This window comes from Lycium ferocissimum, chromosome 3 (genome assembly GCF_029784015.1).
Source record: "Lycium ferocissimum isolate CSIRO_LF1 chromosome 3, AGI_CSIRO_Lferr_CH_V1, whole genome shotgun sequence".
Classification (NCBI taxonomy): domain Eukaryota; kingdom Viridiplantae; phylum Streptophyta; class Magnoliopsida; order Solanales; family Solanaceae; genus Lycium; species Lycium ferocissimum.
The window spans coordinates 22,690,456-22,708,246 of NC_081344.1; the positions used below are offsets into that span (position 1 = coordinate 22,690,456).

The window sequence follows — 17,791 nt, forward strand, 5'->3', positions numbered from 1 at the left end:
AATTTATTTTCCCCATTTATTTTTTAAATCTTTTTTAACGTAATCATGTTAAAAATAAGAAAGCAAAATATCAAGATACAAAATAAATGGATCTACACAAGGTAGTACACACATATGAGTAATAATCTACGCGGTACCTAAATAATACTACTAAGAAAAGGAGAAGAGGAGATGGAAAGACTAGCCCCACACCTCTCTCACACAAACGCGACAAAAATAAACTACCTACTAACCTTCTATCCTAATCCTCGATCTCCAAATCTCCATATCTAAGGTCATGTCCTCAGTCAGCTAAAGTTGTATCATGTGCTGTCTAATCACATCCCCCAGTTCTTCTTTGGCCTACCTCTACCTGTCGTAACTCCTGCGACCGTCAATCTCTCACACCTCCTAACTGGCGCATCCTCTCACACCTCCTTTTCACATGCCCCAACCATCTCAGTCTCGCTTCCTTCATCTTATCCGCTACGGAGGCCACTCCGACCTTGTCCCGAATAACTTTGTTTCTAATCATATCTCTCCTAATATGACCACACATTCATCTGAGCATCCTCATCTCTACTACCTTCATCTTCTGAACGTGAGCGTTCTTGATTGGTCAGCATTCTACCCCATACAACAATGTTGGTCTAACCACCACTCTATAGAATTTACCTTTTGGCCTAGGCGGCACCTTTTTATCACAAAGCACCCCGGAGGAGAGCCTCCATTTCAATCACCCTGTTCCAATACGATGTGTGACATCATCGTTAATCTCCCTGTCCCCTTGTATTAAGGACCCAAAATACTTGAAGTTTCCTCTTTTGGGTATAGCTTGTGCCTCGATCTTCACGTCCACATCTGTCTCTTGCGTCACGTCACTGAATTTGCACTCCATGTACTCGGTCTTAATCCTGCTTAACCTGAAACCTTTAGATTCTAAGGTCGTTCTCCAAACTTTCAGCTTATCATTAACTCCACTGCGCGTCTCGTCAATCAAAACTATGTCGTCTGCAAATAACATACACCACGGCACCTCCTCTTGAATATGCCGTGTTAATTCGTCCATCAATAAGACAAATAGAAACAGGCTAAGGGTTGATCCCTGATGCAACCCCATCACGACCGACAAGTGTTCTGAATCACCTCTCACTGTTCTAACCCGGATCATAAAGACCAGCACAAAGTAAGGGTAAAAGTGCCCATGACCCATTTATATTTAAAGGTCAAGGGCACGCGGATTATAGTGATCATCAAATATTAATTTCTTGATGTTTTGCGACTTGCTTATAACAATAACTAAGGCAATAAGAAAAAATAAATTGTAAAGCAATAGAACAAGAAAGTAAAGGAATTCCTGTTCAGTAGAGCCCCACGTGTCTAGTAGTCTAGCTGGAAAAGTAAGTGCTTGCTATCTTTGTTACAAAGTATGAGCTTATCAGTAGTGATGATGAAAACGGATGGGTTACAAGTGAATGGAAGGGACATACTTATAGTCTAAATACTAAGTAACGTTTTGCGTGTATTCAGCCCTCATAATGATCATTGTCTGTATGTTGAGGTTGTTAAGTACGTGGATGTATATGCTAGAGTGAATTTCGGATTTTCTGAAATCGATTGTTGGGTAAATCTTATCTTGGTCAGTCGCATATGACTTACTAGTCGTACTATTCCAGAGTGAGGCAAGCTATCACTATTGCATCGGGTCTGGGATAACTAGAATCTTAACCCGGGTGTGACGACCTTGTATCTTATCAGGAGTCGTCTCTGCTGAGTTGAATCTGACTAGACTTTGACTGCCACATGTCATCTTCTAATATGCTCATCTATGAATTTGTTTTTGACCAATACAGATAGTCCCCCCACTTGTCGATTAGTCGCTGAGATCTGCTGGGGAAGTGGAAAAGTCTACCGTTTGTCAAGAAAGGAGATGAAAAGATGTCTGACATATGTGAAGTGACATGCGCCTCCTTACATTAAATTCCTGGGACAGTTGTCAAACAGTGATTGAATAAAAAAATTCCGCCAGTTATCGAGGTGATCATTGGTTTTTACTTTCTGAAACCAATATATACCCTTCATCTTCTTCATCTCTTTCACTTTCTATTTTCAAACCTTTTGTCACGCCCCAAACCTGGGGAGGCGTGGCCGGCACCCGGTGCCTCACTAGGCCTGAGCGTACCAATTTTTAGCTCGTACAACCTGTGTTTCAATGAATAGCTTAGGCCAATGAAGCTGATCTCTAAGCGTGGTATTGTAATTTAGGCCGACAAGGCCATACACTAAAATGTCTGTGAATAATAATCAACTTAACCAAAGAGGGATCATCCTGTCATATATAACATAAGTATCGCTATGCGGTCCGACAAGGCCGCCATACTAACACTACTGGACATACAGGATACGTCTACAAACCTCTAAAGACTGACAATTGTACTATGATCGGGATAGGGCCCCGACCTACCCATCATCTGTATATACACAAAACTCTTTGAATTGACATAACTCTCCCTCCCCTTGGTCTATTCTCAACTATTCAAGAATTAGAGTACTCTTGATGGGAAAATCAAAACTTTGAAATTCTGACGAATATCTTTGGTATATTTTGTTTAAGCAACACCTACATTTAGTTGATAATTGTTGCTATAGTGTGTAATTTGAACTTCTAATATTTTGTAAGTTGGAATCTCTCACTCTCTCATTCTTCTAATATTTTGTAAGTGTGAATTTATTTATTTTTAAAGCGTGGGCCACGAAAATATATTATGCTGTCAAAGTTGTGCACATAAATATTATGTATGATGAGTTGTTGAAGGGGCAACCTACTTGTGTTTCAAGGAGGGTATTGTGGTTAACTTAGCAAAATTGAGGGGAGACAAATGAAAAGAGCACTTCCTATTGTAGGATTTTAAATATTGTTCAAGTCTTGCAACCAGACCGCATTTGAAATTACATTTCTTGCTTGTTTCCACTTTAGTTACAAAGATTCATTACAAAAAAACTTGGAAGCCTTTTGATTCATCCAGAACTTCCTTCTTTGTGCTTTTTATGTTTAAGTACGTTTAGTTCTTCATTTCGTACTATAAATAAACTCCATTTAGCGCTGCGGCAAAACCTCTATAGCTGGTAAAGTTAGCAGAAAGGACAACTATATCAAACAGACAACTATATCAAACAGACATGAAGAAACAAAAGGCCAAGTTAAAATTAGAAGCTCTGATTGCTCATACCAAATGATTGTACACGATGATATCTCACCTTTCAACATAAACTTACCCCTCTTTTTTCCTTCCCAGTGATTAAGCAACTGAATTTCAGTATCGATAATAAAACAAAGTTGCTTCAACAGTAAATCCCCTAAATGACACCAAACACCTTCAAATACCCTGATAAAATTGCATATTTGCATAATCCAAAGTGCATGTTCCACCAGTAAAACTCTATCATTTCTTGAAGTTTTGCCAAGTGCTTCCTACCATTAAGATGTGAAGCCATATCAATCTCACCAGCGCACCTAACTTTACAAAAACTACACCACAGCTTAGAATAATGAGTAGCACCACCAGCATTCTTCACTTGCTTCTTCTTTTGATGTTGTCCAGTAGCTCCTCGTTGGACCTTTTCTTTAGGTTTTTCATTAGTACTGTGCTTTCTTTGTGTTGAAATTGCATGTTTTACTTGCTCCTTCTTAAGCTTGTCTGGCATATTTGAAGTAATAGGTGGTTTCCTTTCAGTTTTGGCCGTTTTCTTGCAAGTTTTCAGCTCTTCACACTTTTCCTTATGTCTCCTCCCTAGAAGATGGCACTTCAAGTAAAGCTCTGCCTTAGTTGTCACTTGACATACCGCAAAGTCCACTCTGTCTGAACTTTCTTTACGGAATTAGTTTCTGGGAGTTTAATCTCCTCGGCATCTGCTGGAAGCGCTGTTTCCTTGATCTGCACAGCAGTTGTTTTCTTTTCAATCTGAATTGGAGTTTCCTTCACACTTTTAACCTGCAGTTCCACAGGGTACAATTTAATCACTGGCATACTATAAAAAAATAAATACTAGGCTGGAACAGAGGCAGTATTAATGTTTAAAAGAATTAAGAGCTTCAATTCTCTCCCTCTTTAAGTGGCTTCAAATGTTGACAGCAGAAACTGAGTTTCAAATTGTTTTAGCATATATGGAGCTTCTTCTTAAGTTTAAACGATAATGTTTCTTGATCTCGGTGTGCATTATCAATTGCCATCTTCCACATTTAGCTTGATTGATCAGCCTAAATCGTTGTCTTCATATACAGCTAAGCCTCACCTGCACTTTTCCTAACTTGACCACCAAGAGTATCACTAGCAGATAATTAGCTATTCTCATGGAAACATCAAGCTCTCCTCTTTTGATCAATCGCTTGCTTAAGATCTACCTTTATTGTTTGCTCAACAATTGCATCCCGAGCAATGTTAAGGCATAATATATCCCAAAAAAGGACCAAGGAAATTTTAGGCTCAAGAATAACACTCCCTCCGTTTAAATTTGTTTATCTTACTTTCCTTTTTGGTCTGTTTAAAAAAGAATGTCACTTTCTATATTTAGTAAATCTTAACCTCAAATATCCAACATGGCATATTTAAGCACGCAAGATTCAAAGGGCATTTTGGGACATTACACATCTTTTGTTTAAGACTACGAGATTCAAAAGTCTTCTTTATTTTTTCAAACTTTGTGCCGAGTCACAAACTAAGACAAACAAATTGAAACGGATGGAGTAACCTGTTTGGGCTCAGCTGCTTCATTAGCAATGTGCTCTGATCGTGCTGCAGCTTCGTGTTTGACTTTCTCATGATTAAGCAGATTAGAATTTGTTGTAACAGGTGAGCTTCCTTCACTTTGGCCGTTTGCTTGCAAGTTTTCACCCCTTCACACTTTGCTTTATGTTTCCTTCCATTAAGATGGGACTTCAAGTTTTGCTCTGAGGTGGTCGTCACTTGGCATACTGCACAAGTCCACTCTGTTGGAACTTGCTTTGAAAATATAATCCCTGGAAGTTTAATCTCTTCAGCCTCTGCTGGAACTGTCATTTCCTTGACCTGCACTCCTGTCGTTTTCTTCTCAATCTGAATCGGATATTCCTGCAGTTGCGCAGACATCTTAATCGCTGGTGAACAGATTACATTTGCTTGAATACAGAAACACAAAAACTAGGATAGAATAAAGGTGGTACTGATGTTTAAAATAAGAGCATTAATTATCTCCCTTTTCTAATGGCTTAAAATGTTTACAGGAGAAACAGAGGCTCAAGGCCATACTAAGATCTATGAAACTAATGCAAACTTCAAAAAGGATTAATTTTACAAAATGCACCAGTTTAACTTTCAGGTTGGTCGGCGATTATTTTTAACATAAACAAGGTTTCTTCTTGGCCTAAATGATAATGCACTTGGATTCAATGTGCATTATTATTTGCCATCTTGCGCATTTAGCTTGATGGATGAGCCTACTTTTTGCTTTCATATACAGTAAGCTTCACCTCAAGCTCTCCTCTTGTCATCAATCATGAATTAGCAACTTGTTTAATGTTTCATATATCAAGGCATCTAGAGCTATACTTGTGAACACATAATATTCCAAAAGAAGTAAGGAAATTCAAGGGTTAAAAAATATAACCTGTTTGGTCTCAGCAGCTTCATGTTTTGCCATATGCTCCATCACTTTGATATCTTCCCAAACAGGATCACTCCCTGCACATTCTTCTCTGGTTAGGGGTAATATGTTTGTTATTTAAGGGATTTTAAGGAATGAAAGCATGTGGAGAGACAAAAATAAATTCACTACAAACGAACAAGTAATTAGTTCTGTTGTTAACAAAAGGAAAATTCAGACTTTTTGATGCTTTATTTGAGAAAACTAACTGCATAATGTTTATTACAATAACCTACTTCTCATGTACATACAATAGTTTAAGGGTTGGAAGGTACACAACATCTATGCAAACAAAGCATTCACGAATTTGCTGGAAATAAGCAAATCTCCAAAATTAGATGATATCATTGTTAGGATCAAGCGCATACCATTACAACAAAGCCTATAGCTGGAACCAAAAAACACAACTTTATTTCTTAACCCATACCATCAAGCAACATGTACGATAATGACTCCATCTTGGGCCTCGCTATAGGCAAGATGTTGGTGTTAACCAACAACCCACCCACCGCCTCCACCCCCCCCCCCCCCCCCCCCCCCCCAAAACCCAAAAAAAAAAAACACTTGCCACACGCACCATGTTGTTCGTAGGAATCAAACTCATGATCGTGCCTCTGATACAACATGTTAGGATCAAGCGCTTACCATCATGCCAAAAGCTATAGTTGATAGCAAGGGTGCAACTTTATTTCTTAACCTAGCCCATCAAGCAAGTGTGTGTGCTCGTGTTAGACTATGACGCCGACTTACGTCATCACCGGCCATGGGCGGATCTAGGATTTCTAGAAGATGGGCGCACCACTAAAAAAAAAAAAAAAGAAGAAAAACGAGTAGCAAAAAAAAAGTAGCAAGTAGGAATTGATCCCTAATCCTCTAGGTAAATAACTCAACATTCAACCAAGTGCATTCATCCTTTTTGGAGCATGGGTGCCGGCAGTTAATATTATATCAATTCTAGAAAATATGTACATAAGATACCTAGTTTTACGGCGAGACCATGGGTTCACGTGCACCATAATTTACATAGTAAATTCGCCCCTGTCCGTGGCCCATCAACCGGGCCTCGCCATAGGCGGGATGTTGGCATTACAAAACAATATCACATATATGCAAACCATTTAACTTGTATTCAACTGCTAATGCAACTTTCCAAATCATTATAGAATGAAAACGCCAATAAAGCAGCAGCACAAGAAGTTAAAAGTTGTTTAATACAGTCCAGGGAGCTAGAAACAACAGCTGAAGCACCTGGTTGGGGGTAAGCTTTCCTGCTTCATCACTAGTATCAGTAGGCTTGATCTTTTCTGCATGATGATTCGAACTATAATCCTTGGACTGCAAATAGGACATCATGATAAGTATGACGTTGCTATAAAATCCAGTGGAATATGTAGTTATACATTTGCTTCTGTAACGGTGTCAATCTAACTTTTGGCTACTGATATGGATTAGCAGTCTCAACATTTATGTAACTGATGTCCATCAGACCAAGTGTGTCCAATTCGATAATGAACTGGCTACTCCTTGCGAAAGTAACGTCTGCCATACCTTGTCTGCAATAAGTTTCTCCAGAGCATCAGAACCATTTTCTTCAAGATACCTCTCTGCCACAGCCAGAAATGTTTCATTCTTGAGAGATGGATCCTCCATTGGTTTGTTAAACCAGTCAGTAACAGTTTGAAGGTTGACAGACAAGCACAAATATAGAAGGCGTTGGTAGACATAACAAGAATCATTAAACTGCCTGATACTATCGTGCAGTTTAGGTGGAAAACATGGACGAATAAGGTTTTAATAAAGATAACATGCGCCGTTAAACTGCGGTATCACCAACCAATAGATGGTTATTAATTTTATATATGACCACAGAGGAACCCTGCCAAAGTAAATGAAAAGACATTAGTATATGCAACAGGAGTAGTTTCTCATGCCGACATGTATATTACACAATTTTTCTCGAAATGCTTCAGCAAACTCTCTAGCTCTTGAAATCCTCAACTTCTCACCAAGGGAATTTAAGAGCACAAGCAAGAACAGACATATAACTACCAATACAGACGAGTAACTGAAATAGGTGCATTATAAGATTTTGAGGTTCACTTGAAAAAGAATCTGTCACAATTCAATGAGTCAATATAAGAGTATGGATGCAGAAACAAATTGTAATTACTTGAGCAGAGTGCAAGCACGAGAATTTGCATACAAAGCATATGCTCATTCCGTTGGGGTTTAGTATCAAGTAGTTATCTGCCTACAAGGTAAGGCCACCCAATAGAGGATATCATAAGTTCATTAACCATTAATGTCTTCGAGTTTGCCCTTATTTTTCTTCAAGACAGAAATTTTTCCCAATGATCTTTCCTGAAGGTAATCTACTTAACAAGTGTCAATAATTCAAAGAGTTCCTATTTCCATATGATTTAAAGAGGATCATGAAAGGAATACACGTAAAATAAAGGTTACAAATTTTTGGCCCTTTTAATATAGCCAACTAAGAGGACAGCACATTACCATTCAATAAGCTTCTCAAACACGTGCTCGATGTGATGGTCCAAGATGTGACTAGCTTCCTCATGTGATACTTGGAGCCAGCCTCAATCGCTCGTATTGATGCAAATCTGCAGTTCCACCAAAGAATTGGTAAGCAAGAAAAAATACTACACCAGTAGCCAATGCTGGAAATGAAAGCATTCAATACTTGAAACGATGCTAAATGGATAAAACAACTTTTTCCGTATATATATATATATATATATATATATATATATATATATATATATATATATATATATATATATATATATATATATATATATATATATATATATATATATATATATATATAAATTGTTGAATCCCCTTGACATAGGATAAAATCTTAGATGCGACACTTTTACTTTTTTTAATCCCCTTGTTCAAATTCTTGGCTTCGCCACTGCATTTGGCATGGAGATAAATACTTTCTATGAACAAAATATTGTTTTAGGAAAACGCTTACAGTAAAGAAAATTCGTTGGGAAATCATTTGCTTGATTATTTATTTGGTCGGATATGACATATAATATTTGTTAAAGTCGATATATATATATATATATATATATATCGGTTGAAACAAGTGATACGAAATAGATGTTTGGTTATTTGTAAATTAAAGAAAAGGGGTTTCCATCCAAATATGGAATTGTAAGATCACATAATATGTGCAAAATAGACTTGTAAAGGACAAAGGAAACTAAAGTTAACGAGTACAGAGTAATGGGAAGTTCACTTACAGAGGATAGCCCAGAGCCAGTACCGGCCTGCAAATACAGTAGACCAAGAAAACAAGAGTATAAATACATGCAATATACGTACTTGAATTTGTAGACTCATGCATATACTTATAATGTTTTTAAAAAAAGGGTAGACAAAGCTAAAGTCTTGTTTATTTAAGCCTTCTTCTTCACAACTTGGTCAATTTTTAACAAATAACACATAATGGAGAAAGAAAATAAATTTACCAAGCGAGGAAATCGATCAAGTGAAGCGTATATCTGAGAAAGCCCATTTGGAAAAATAAATTTTCTTTGCTTTTCTTTGTTGCAATTTCCTCCACTTGCAACAAATTTCTATGACCAGAGGGAAAGGAACTGAAACTCTACTTCACAAGACCTTTTGAAGAGGAAAAGAAGTAAGCAGTTTTCAAAAATAGGTCTTTCTTTTCCATTAATAACAGAAATATCCTACTAATAGTGTGTTGTAAAGTGGAAAAGGCAGGCCAATTTTGGAAAACTAATAAAATTGACACGTCTTCTATGTTCCAATCAAATAAAAGCATTGAGTTTTCATTTTATTTTCTAATTTAAATGTGTGATTCTGGCGCATTGTAATTAACGCCCTAATTAATGAAAGTTGAGTCACCATAGTCCTTGCAACTTTCGTTTTCTCACTTACTGCTATTCATTTCTTCTTCTTTTCACATCTATACGATTGACTTCCGAAATGCTCGTCCTCTCAAATTCATGTGTTGTCTAATCACATTTCTCAATTCTTCTTCAGCCTACCTCTACCTCTCCTTACTCCTGCGACCGCCAATCTCTCATAGCTCCTAACTGGCGCATCCTCACACCTCCTCTTCACATGCCCGAACCATTTCAGTCTCGCTTCTTTCATTTTATCCGCCACGGAGGCCACTTCGACCTTGTCCCGAATAACTGTTGTTTCCTTCCACAAGCTATTTCTAATGCGACAATGCCAAAGCTATACACATCTGTTTCCTTGCTAGCTTTATCAGTGATGAAACATTCAGGGGCCATGTAGCCCCTTGTACCTGCCAAAACTGTTGTTTAGGATCCTTTTTCATGGTCAACCAGCCTAGCTAACCCAAAATCCCCAAGTTTGGCATTGAAATTGGAATCCAATATAATATTGCTTGACTTTATGTCCCTATGAACCACGTATTGTTCCTATTCTTCCTGTAGATATAGCAACGCCGAGGCTAAGCCTTGAGCAATCTTGAATCTTATTGGCCATGTCAAATGGCTTTTTCCCTTGAAAGATGGGTATCCGAGCTTCCATTAGGCATAAACTCATAGACAAGTAGAAGCCTTCTTTCTCATGGCACCGCCGATGAGCCGCACTAAGTGTTTATGTCTTAACAGGCTAATGATCCTCACTTCTGATGCATACTCTCTTACTCCTTGCTTGGAATCCCTTGAAACCCTCTTTATAGCAATATAGGAATTGGATTATCTGAGATATCCTTTATAAACACCCCCGAACCCCCCTTTCCCAAGCATCTCTTCCTGCTAAAAGTTCTTTGTACATCTAGCCAACTCACTGTACAAGAACTTCTTTGATCCTGTGCTTATTTCAAATTCATCGGTCATGGAACCATCAAAGATAACTTCCTCTTCTTCTTCTCTCACCTTCCTCTTTCTCCAATAGACAAACAACATCAAAACGCATACTACAACCAAAACAGAACCACCAGAAATCAATCCGAGCACAAGTCCTAAATTAGTTTTGCTTGGTGCATGCTCTAGCTTGGTGTTTGGTAAGGCTACCCCTGGATCTGTCATGTTGTTATTATTATCTAAAGAAGAAGTAAAATTCCAAGAATAGATGCTTTGTAACGCAAAGACGAGTCCCGCTCCACGTGAAGCCAAAAGTGACCCATTCGGAAAATATTCCTTCAGTCAAGATTATAAGATAGGCTGCGCGCGTTGATCGTGGTATTCCCTTCGAGTTGGAAACCGGTGAAGACAACATTAAGATTTTTTGAGGTTGAATTATAGATGATCAAGGCATCAGTTCTCCTACCATCTGGAATGCTACTATACCCGGTCACATTAACAACAAATTGCATAGAGTTGATATCTATACCTACATGATCACCCATTGGCTCATACTGGATGTTCTGATAGGTGTCAAACTCCACAGCAACAAAATGATTACCCCATGTATTCAATAGCTGAGTATTACTTGTAAGGCCAAGACTTCCACCTCTGGTTGTGTTATCAGAAATTGTTGAACCTGCAAGCGCGAGGAAGATGGCAAGACCATCACCATATCTTGTTCTAACCTGTGAATTTATGCTAAAGGAGAAATGTTTACTAAAATCTGTGAGATTTCCCGAGGCCTTGTCCCAGAAATGCAGTGGTTTCAAATATGTGGCTCGATCTATGCTCACATTTATAGCACAATTGAGCTGGTTTGTGGTGAGTTCAATCGCACCATTTGCTGGATAAGCATCTCTCTCATACGTATTGGGTCTAAAACTATCAAAATTGAAGGACAGTGAAGTGACTAAACGGATTATGATAAGAAGGAAAACAAGGTAGTTGAGAGCAAATAAAGAGGCAAAGAGAACCATAGTTGGACAATATGTTAATCAGATAGTTAGACAATTGAATATATACAATAATCTATATGCCAATGGAATACATTTATCATTTTTCCAAAGAGCAGTCTAAAGTCTTAGTCAACTTTTAGTCTTTTATGTACATAAAGTTATTGAGAGATAGTTTCATGTCCCAACAGCCTACTCTGAATTTACATAACTCCGCACCCCCACTCCTGGTCTATTCCAAACTATTCAAGAATTAGAGTATGGTTGAAGGGGAAATAAAGACTTTGAAATTCTTTGGAGGAATATAGTAGTACATTTGGTTCAAGCAGCACCTACATTTAGTTGATAACTATTGTTATTTCTAATATTTTATAAGTTGGAATCTATCTCTCATTCTGATTAGATGACCCTTTTAAGAATATAGTCTAAAGATGACCAAAAAAGGGTACTCTCTCCCGACTTAGACAATATACCATATTACCATGTTTGAGAATTTTCTTCTTCAAGAAATGGGCATAATTTACCAATTTATCCATGTAATGGCCCGTTTCGTCGTTACCGTGATTTATGAAATATTCGTGATATTTGACCCCTCGAACCATACTTGGTCCTACTTGCATCTCTGGAAACCCTTAACTTGATCGGGAAATCGTACGAGTTATGTGTAAAAAAATCGAATCTGGACCACGCGGGCCCAGTGGTACTGCTGCAGCGTCCTCCATGCCTCCCGAGCGGTGGCAGAGCAGCGGTTGGTGTACCGCAGAAACGGTGTAGTCGATTCCCTTTAAGGACAGCCCTAGCGGTGCCTCGGTCGTAGAAGCGGTACCGCTGGAGCGGCGTCTCAGATCGCAACAACGGTTACGAGCAGTGATTTCCCCTGTTTAAGTGACATTTCAGGAATTGGCCTCATTTTCCAAAACCCTAAAGAGTCCAGCCGCACTTGGAGCCCTTATGGAGCCAAAATTTATATTTTGTTGGGAAAGGTAATCCCTTTAACTCCTCCCATTCATTCTTCCTATTAATGATTCTTATTAAGAGTCCCTCATCTAGAAAGCCACAAGAATGGGTATCACAATCTCCTAAGACTTAAAAAGATGATTGGTTAGTTGTTCTTAATATATATTCATTGGGTTATTCCCTCTTGTTCATCACCTTAGAATGATTACTAATTTTCTCTTTTCCCTACTAGATTATAAATGGGTCTCTTCTATGAATCTTAAAAATGGATTTCTAAAGGATAGATAAAAATGGCAATTTGACCTAGCTAGTGGCTTAAAATAGTGTCATTAGTCATGAATGGAGGTTGATAATCATCTAGTGTTGGATAAATGAAATCTAGAGGTAGGCTAAATTCCCATATCTACCTTATCAATTCGAAGTCTTTTATAGGAATTCTAACGGTGATTCCTATTTTGGGTCTCATGATGGTATTGAGTTCCTTCATGCGGATTACGACGTGGTGAACGAATTGAAGAATCAACGGATGCTCGTGGCACCCGCTCGGCCTTGAGGTAGGTTACGTCTTTCTTTTTTGGTGGACTCCGGTTAGTTTCCCATATTCATGTATTAGAAGGAACGGAGAATGCATGTGTAGGAGTTGGAGATTTGGGATGGATCCATTGGATGGTATTGTTGTGTGACTTGTGTTTTCGGGCTTGTGGCCTGTAGATTCCTTAGGATGTTTGAATTGGTTTCCTTGAGTATCGGTGGTTTCTATGTGACTTGGAAGGAGTGATTGATTCATACTTTTCTATGGTTTGAGTGAGAATTTCTGTAAGATGTACCTAGATTGTGATATGCTATTATAGTGGACCTAATCGATATTGGGCGGATAAAATGTGCCAATGATTGTGTATTAATTCTAGATTGGTAGTAGTATTGTCATGTAAGTAGAAAGTGAAATTATCATATAGTAATGATGGATAGGCAAAAAAAGGGAAAGCGGTAATATTATGTTGTGACTTGTTGTCCTATTGTGTTGGCTTGATGCCACGTGTTGTTAATAGATATTGGGAACTGTTGTTACACCTTGATTGCGATATGGTGGTACTTTACTTTGACGTTAATACGAGCATAGACTTTCGTATGACTTGTGTAGTTGTTGATGATATTGTTGGCGTACCCATGTTGGTACTTGTGACATTGATATATTGTTGGCGTACCCATTGTTGGTACTTGTGATATTGAGCATGATTATTGATGTTGATACATGCATTGCACGCACTCTCATTCTTCATGATATACTGTTGAGACACTGTTGGTACTTGATGTTTCGTGATGAGGGGCTCGATTTTTAAATGAGAGTGACGTGATAGTCCGATATTCGATGTTAGTTCCGAAATTGTGGATTGAGTGAGTGCATGGACTCCGCGGGTCCCCCAGGGTGGTGCCGGTGAGAACCCCCGTGGGTAAAGATCCGGGGTCTCGTCTGTCTATTGGACAAAGATTCGGGACGAGTGGCACTTAGACTTCGCGAGTCACCTTGTGTTGTGCTACCGAGATGCCGATATTTTCGTCCGGAGTACATGTGTACACAACATTTGCATGGCATTGCATTGCATTCATACATTATTGCATTGCATTGCATTATGGCTTATTTTGTGATGACTTGGTGCTTACTTGTGGTATTGGTTTCGGATTGGACACATTGGAACTTAGCATATTTGGGTTTAGACGTACTACATAGGCGATGACGCGTACTTGGCTATGCTTATGGTTGCCTTATACTCGCTAATTTATCTCTTAGATCGTTCGTAGGAAAGAAATACTTTAATGATGAGTGGACTCCTATGCGGAGAACGAATGGCGTAATGATAGATGATGTCACAACCCAAGCCGATGAGTCGTGACGAGTGCCCGACCTCTACTGATCAAGCACTCCTACGCTTGTCTCTGAACCTCACTGGACAACATGGTGGCCCATATATGACTTATAATTGAACTGAACACTTCTAAAAGAAAAATACATAATAAACTCTATGTCAGGGACTCACAACCAACGCATATATACACATACGAGCTGAAGGTAACAGTGCAAGCCGACTTGGCCGCTATATATGTTGTACAACAAAAATAAGAGCCGTCAAGGCTACATAACATCCCTACTATGTACCACTGTCTACAGACCTCTAGCGGAGTACAAGCTGTAGAAAGGACGGGACAGGGCTCCCATCATACCCATATATACCAGTCAAAATAGCATACCCAAAGCGACGCGGCCCGGACCGAATGGAGCGCACCGACTCTTTTGCGCGGGGGGAAGTCTGCACCGAGTGGACCGCCTCTCTGCTTATCTAAACCTGCGGGCACGAACGCAGTCCCCCCAAGCAATAGAGGAGTCAGTATGAATAATGTACTGAGTATGTAAGGCATAAAATCAACATGTACATAAAATCATGGAAGAACATCTGAGACATGCTAGTGAGTGTGCGAATCTGAATGAATCAGTATGACTGTATATCCGGAAACACATATATCTATAGAAATGTCCAACATAGGCCACATCGTCACCCCCTGTCAAATGTGCCTTATATATATATATATATATATATATATATATATATATATATAAACACCACAGCAAAGGCCATATCGTCACCCCCTGTCAAATGTGCCTTATATATGTACGAAGAATGAGAGTGAGAGCAATGCATAAGTAAAATGAAATAATAGGACTCGGTAATATCACAAAATAGCTATACACATATATTATATTCATAGCATGCATGAGAACCCAAATAAAAGTTACTACTTCATCGGAGTGACGTAAGGTCGGTAACCTCCGATTTATATTATGGAACAATCACCATCGCTATATCTCACCTTGAAGGAGTAAGTAACATGAGGTGATATCAACAACAATGAGTGACATCTAGGAACTCATGAAATAACTCAATAATCTCATAATAGCATTACAATCATAAGCTTTGGAATTTTTAGAAATAAGGTCATCAACATCATCATTATCATCATAAAAGCATACTCATCTTTAGCGTCATAAGAAACTTTCAGAATCATGAATCTCTAGCTTTTGAGAATAAGGAAAATTTAGAAAACTTTTATGGTTTCACAAGAAAGGAATCATGCCTTTGGAAAGAAAGGGACTAGCCTTAACATACCTGTTCGGTCTCCTACTACCTACGCTTATCCTTCCGAGCTCATAAATCTACATTCGAGAGAATTCATACTATCGTTAAACTCATCGTCGTATACTTGTGCTAGCTTTCAAATTAAACTACTTTATATCCTGTCGAAAATCGGGCAGCATCTCCCCTGTTTATATCCCTAGCTCGAAATCACAATACCAACAACCAACACAACCACGATAATACTAACACCAATAACATCATCATCAATACCAAAGTATTCCATATAATATCTCACACGATGTTTATCCAATATTTCCACCAACAAAATTATTATACGACCATTTAGTAGTTTTATCTCCGTGATTAAACTTAAATCAATACCAATAAGGTAGAATTCATACCTTACTCCCGCTAGATCCGCGATATATTTTCTATCCACTTTGGATTCAAGCCAAAATCCCTCGCAATACAATATTACAATCACAACTATACGCCGTCCGGACCTGAATTCGGGGAATTCCACTTAATTCGCGCTAAAATTTGATAGTTGAAAGTTGGGGGAAGTTTCCAGAAATTTGGGGAGGGTTTGGGGGTGCTTGGACAGAAAATGAAGGGTTAAGCCCCTTTATATAACGTTCCAGGGTCTGCCTAGACCGACTTAAAATTTGCTTAGCGCGTTCGCGTACTGTAGCAGCGCGTCGCGCAGGGCAATTCCATGCTTCGCCCACCTAACTTGTAACGTCCATAACTCTCTACTCCGACGTTGTATCGACGAACGGTTTGTTGCGTTGGAAACTAGACTCCCTGAACTTTAATTTAGGCTTTTTGTTTTACCTCAAAACTCCTCATATACTAAGAGATATTCTTTCCCCAAGTTGGACCAAAATTATCCCCCATCTTTTCTTCCAAAATTCCAACAAACTTAATTCCTTAATTCACTTGTCTTCCAATCCTTCCATAGCTTGTAATATGAACTTAAACCCTCATAACCATAAGATAGGTGCATATAATCTCATATATCCTAAAAGGGTAACCCCAGTATCCGCAGTTAAAACAGTTAACACCTAACGGACTTCACCGTCCAGAACTACGAGGTGTAACAGATGACTAGGGTAAAACTGTCGTGAAATTGAATGGTGGTCATTAGAGGAGAGTTTACATGATTTTTAGAACCTTGGTGCTATACGAGTGTTAAATAGATGTATGGTTTGATCTAGTTGCTTATCCTGCTTATTTGTGAATTCTTTTACTGATATGTATTTCTAACCATTGTCAGTCTATGATGCTTACTCAGTACGCGTTGATTGTACTGATACTACTCTTGCTACACCCTTTTGGGGTGTAGAGTGTTTCAAGTGATGGATTGTGACATGTTCGGAAATTACGCAGTGCCTATCTTGAAGGCCTCCTCCTACTTCATTCCGAATGGAGGTTGGGTCTTAGAGTGATGTTGTAATCTGAATCATTTAGTCACTCTTGTACTAGTCTAGACCAGGTCGTGGGAAGTCGGAATGAGTCTTGTAATTATTTAACTATTGTAATCATTTGTGAAATCTTAGGTTAATAAAATAAATTGATTTCCGCTGTTATTTTTATATACCTAATGCATTCAACAGATTGTCCTTATTGAGTGATGTGTTATTTAATTGAGGGTTCGCCTACTGAGGAGGAAAGGTAGGTGCCCGCGCGATCCTAAATTGGGTCGTGACAATCCACACATGCTAGCTCATTCCATCTCCTCCACCAGTTTACCTTGGCTGGAAGTCCTCCTTCACTGTCAAGAGGCCCACAGACAGCAAGTTGAAACACCTCCATTTTCCCTAGCTAACAGGGCAGATGCAAGCAAGTGGTTATGGATGTGAACTATACTTTGTCTACCTACAGTAATATCAAGGTTGTACTAAATTAAAATTTTAGAGTTAATTTCAGGGATGATCATTTAACCTTCAATTCACTGAATCAAAGTCGAACAACTAATTTTTGTGACCGAAAAATAATTCAAGTATATATACCTATATATTACAGAAAATAATAAACGCCAGAAAATGTTGTATGATCCTAAAAAATGCAAGTAGGCTGCCACGTCATTGTCAACTTGTAAATTTAGTCACGTCAGTATCTCACTTAACATAATATATCACTTAAAACCCATTTTTCGACCACATCTAATGCTCGATATTTCACCCATAATGTTTTTTTTTTTTAAAATAGGCCA

General features: G+C 38.6%; 2 protein-coding genes, 1 long non-coding RNA gene and 1 pseudogene across 7 annotated transcripts in view; 1 reads left to right on the forward strand and 3 right to left on the reverse strand.

Moving 5' to 3' along the window:
- LOC132050049 (uncharacterized) overlaps positions 1–8,188 on the forward strand; it is a 22,695-nt gene extending 14,507 nt beyond the window's left edge. Inside the window, exon 3 of the long non-coding RNA XR_009413213.1 lies at positions 8,117–8,188. This is a non-coding gene — a long non-coding RNA (uncharacterized LOC132050049). The remainder of the gene's footprint in view (positions 1–8,116) is intronic.
- LOC132050047 (uncharacterized) overlaps positions 1–9,220 on the reverse strand; it is a 28,903-nt gene extending 19,683 nt beyond the window's left edge. The window contains exon 1 of the mRNA XM_059441067.1: positions 9,159–9,220. Coding sequence (XP_059297050.1) covers positions 9,159–9,205 — 47 coding nt within the window. The 5' untranslated portion in view covers positions 9,206–9,220. The remainder of the gene's footprint in view (positions 1–9,158) is intronic.
- Positions 1–17,791, reverse strand: part of LOC132050048 (HVA22-like protein a) — a 46,292-nt gene that overhangs the window by 6,502 nt on the left and 21,999 nt on the right. For 2 of the 5 annotated variants that reach the window (XM_059441074.1, XM_059441071.1), the window contains exon 7: positions 4,951–5,087. The exons of 1 other annotated variant lie outside the window; for it this stretch is intronic. Coding sequence is in view for 2 of the 4 variants with exons in the window: in XM_059441077.1 (XP_059297060.1) it covers positions 3,851–3,914; positions 4,729–5,087; positions 6,907–6,993; positions 7,207–7,308 (612 nt within the window). In the remaining 2 variants the exon portion in view is untranslated. Of the gene's footprint in view, positions 1–3,195; positions 3,915–4,728; positions 5,088–6,906; positions 6,994–7,206; positions 7,535–8,169; positions 8,201–17,791 lie in introns of those variants that run through there. 2 more of the 5 variants (XM_059441078.1, XM_059441077.1) reach the window with 2 other exon arrangements.
- On the reverse strand, positions 9,807–11,512 carry LOC132050703 (L-type lectin-domain containing receptor kinase IX.1-like; annotated as a pseudogene).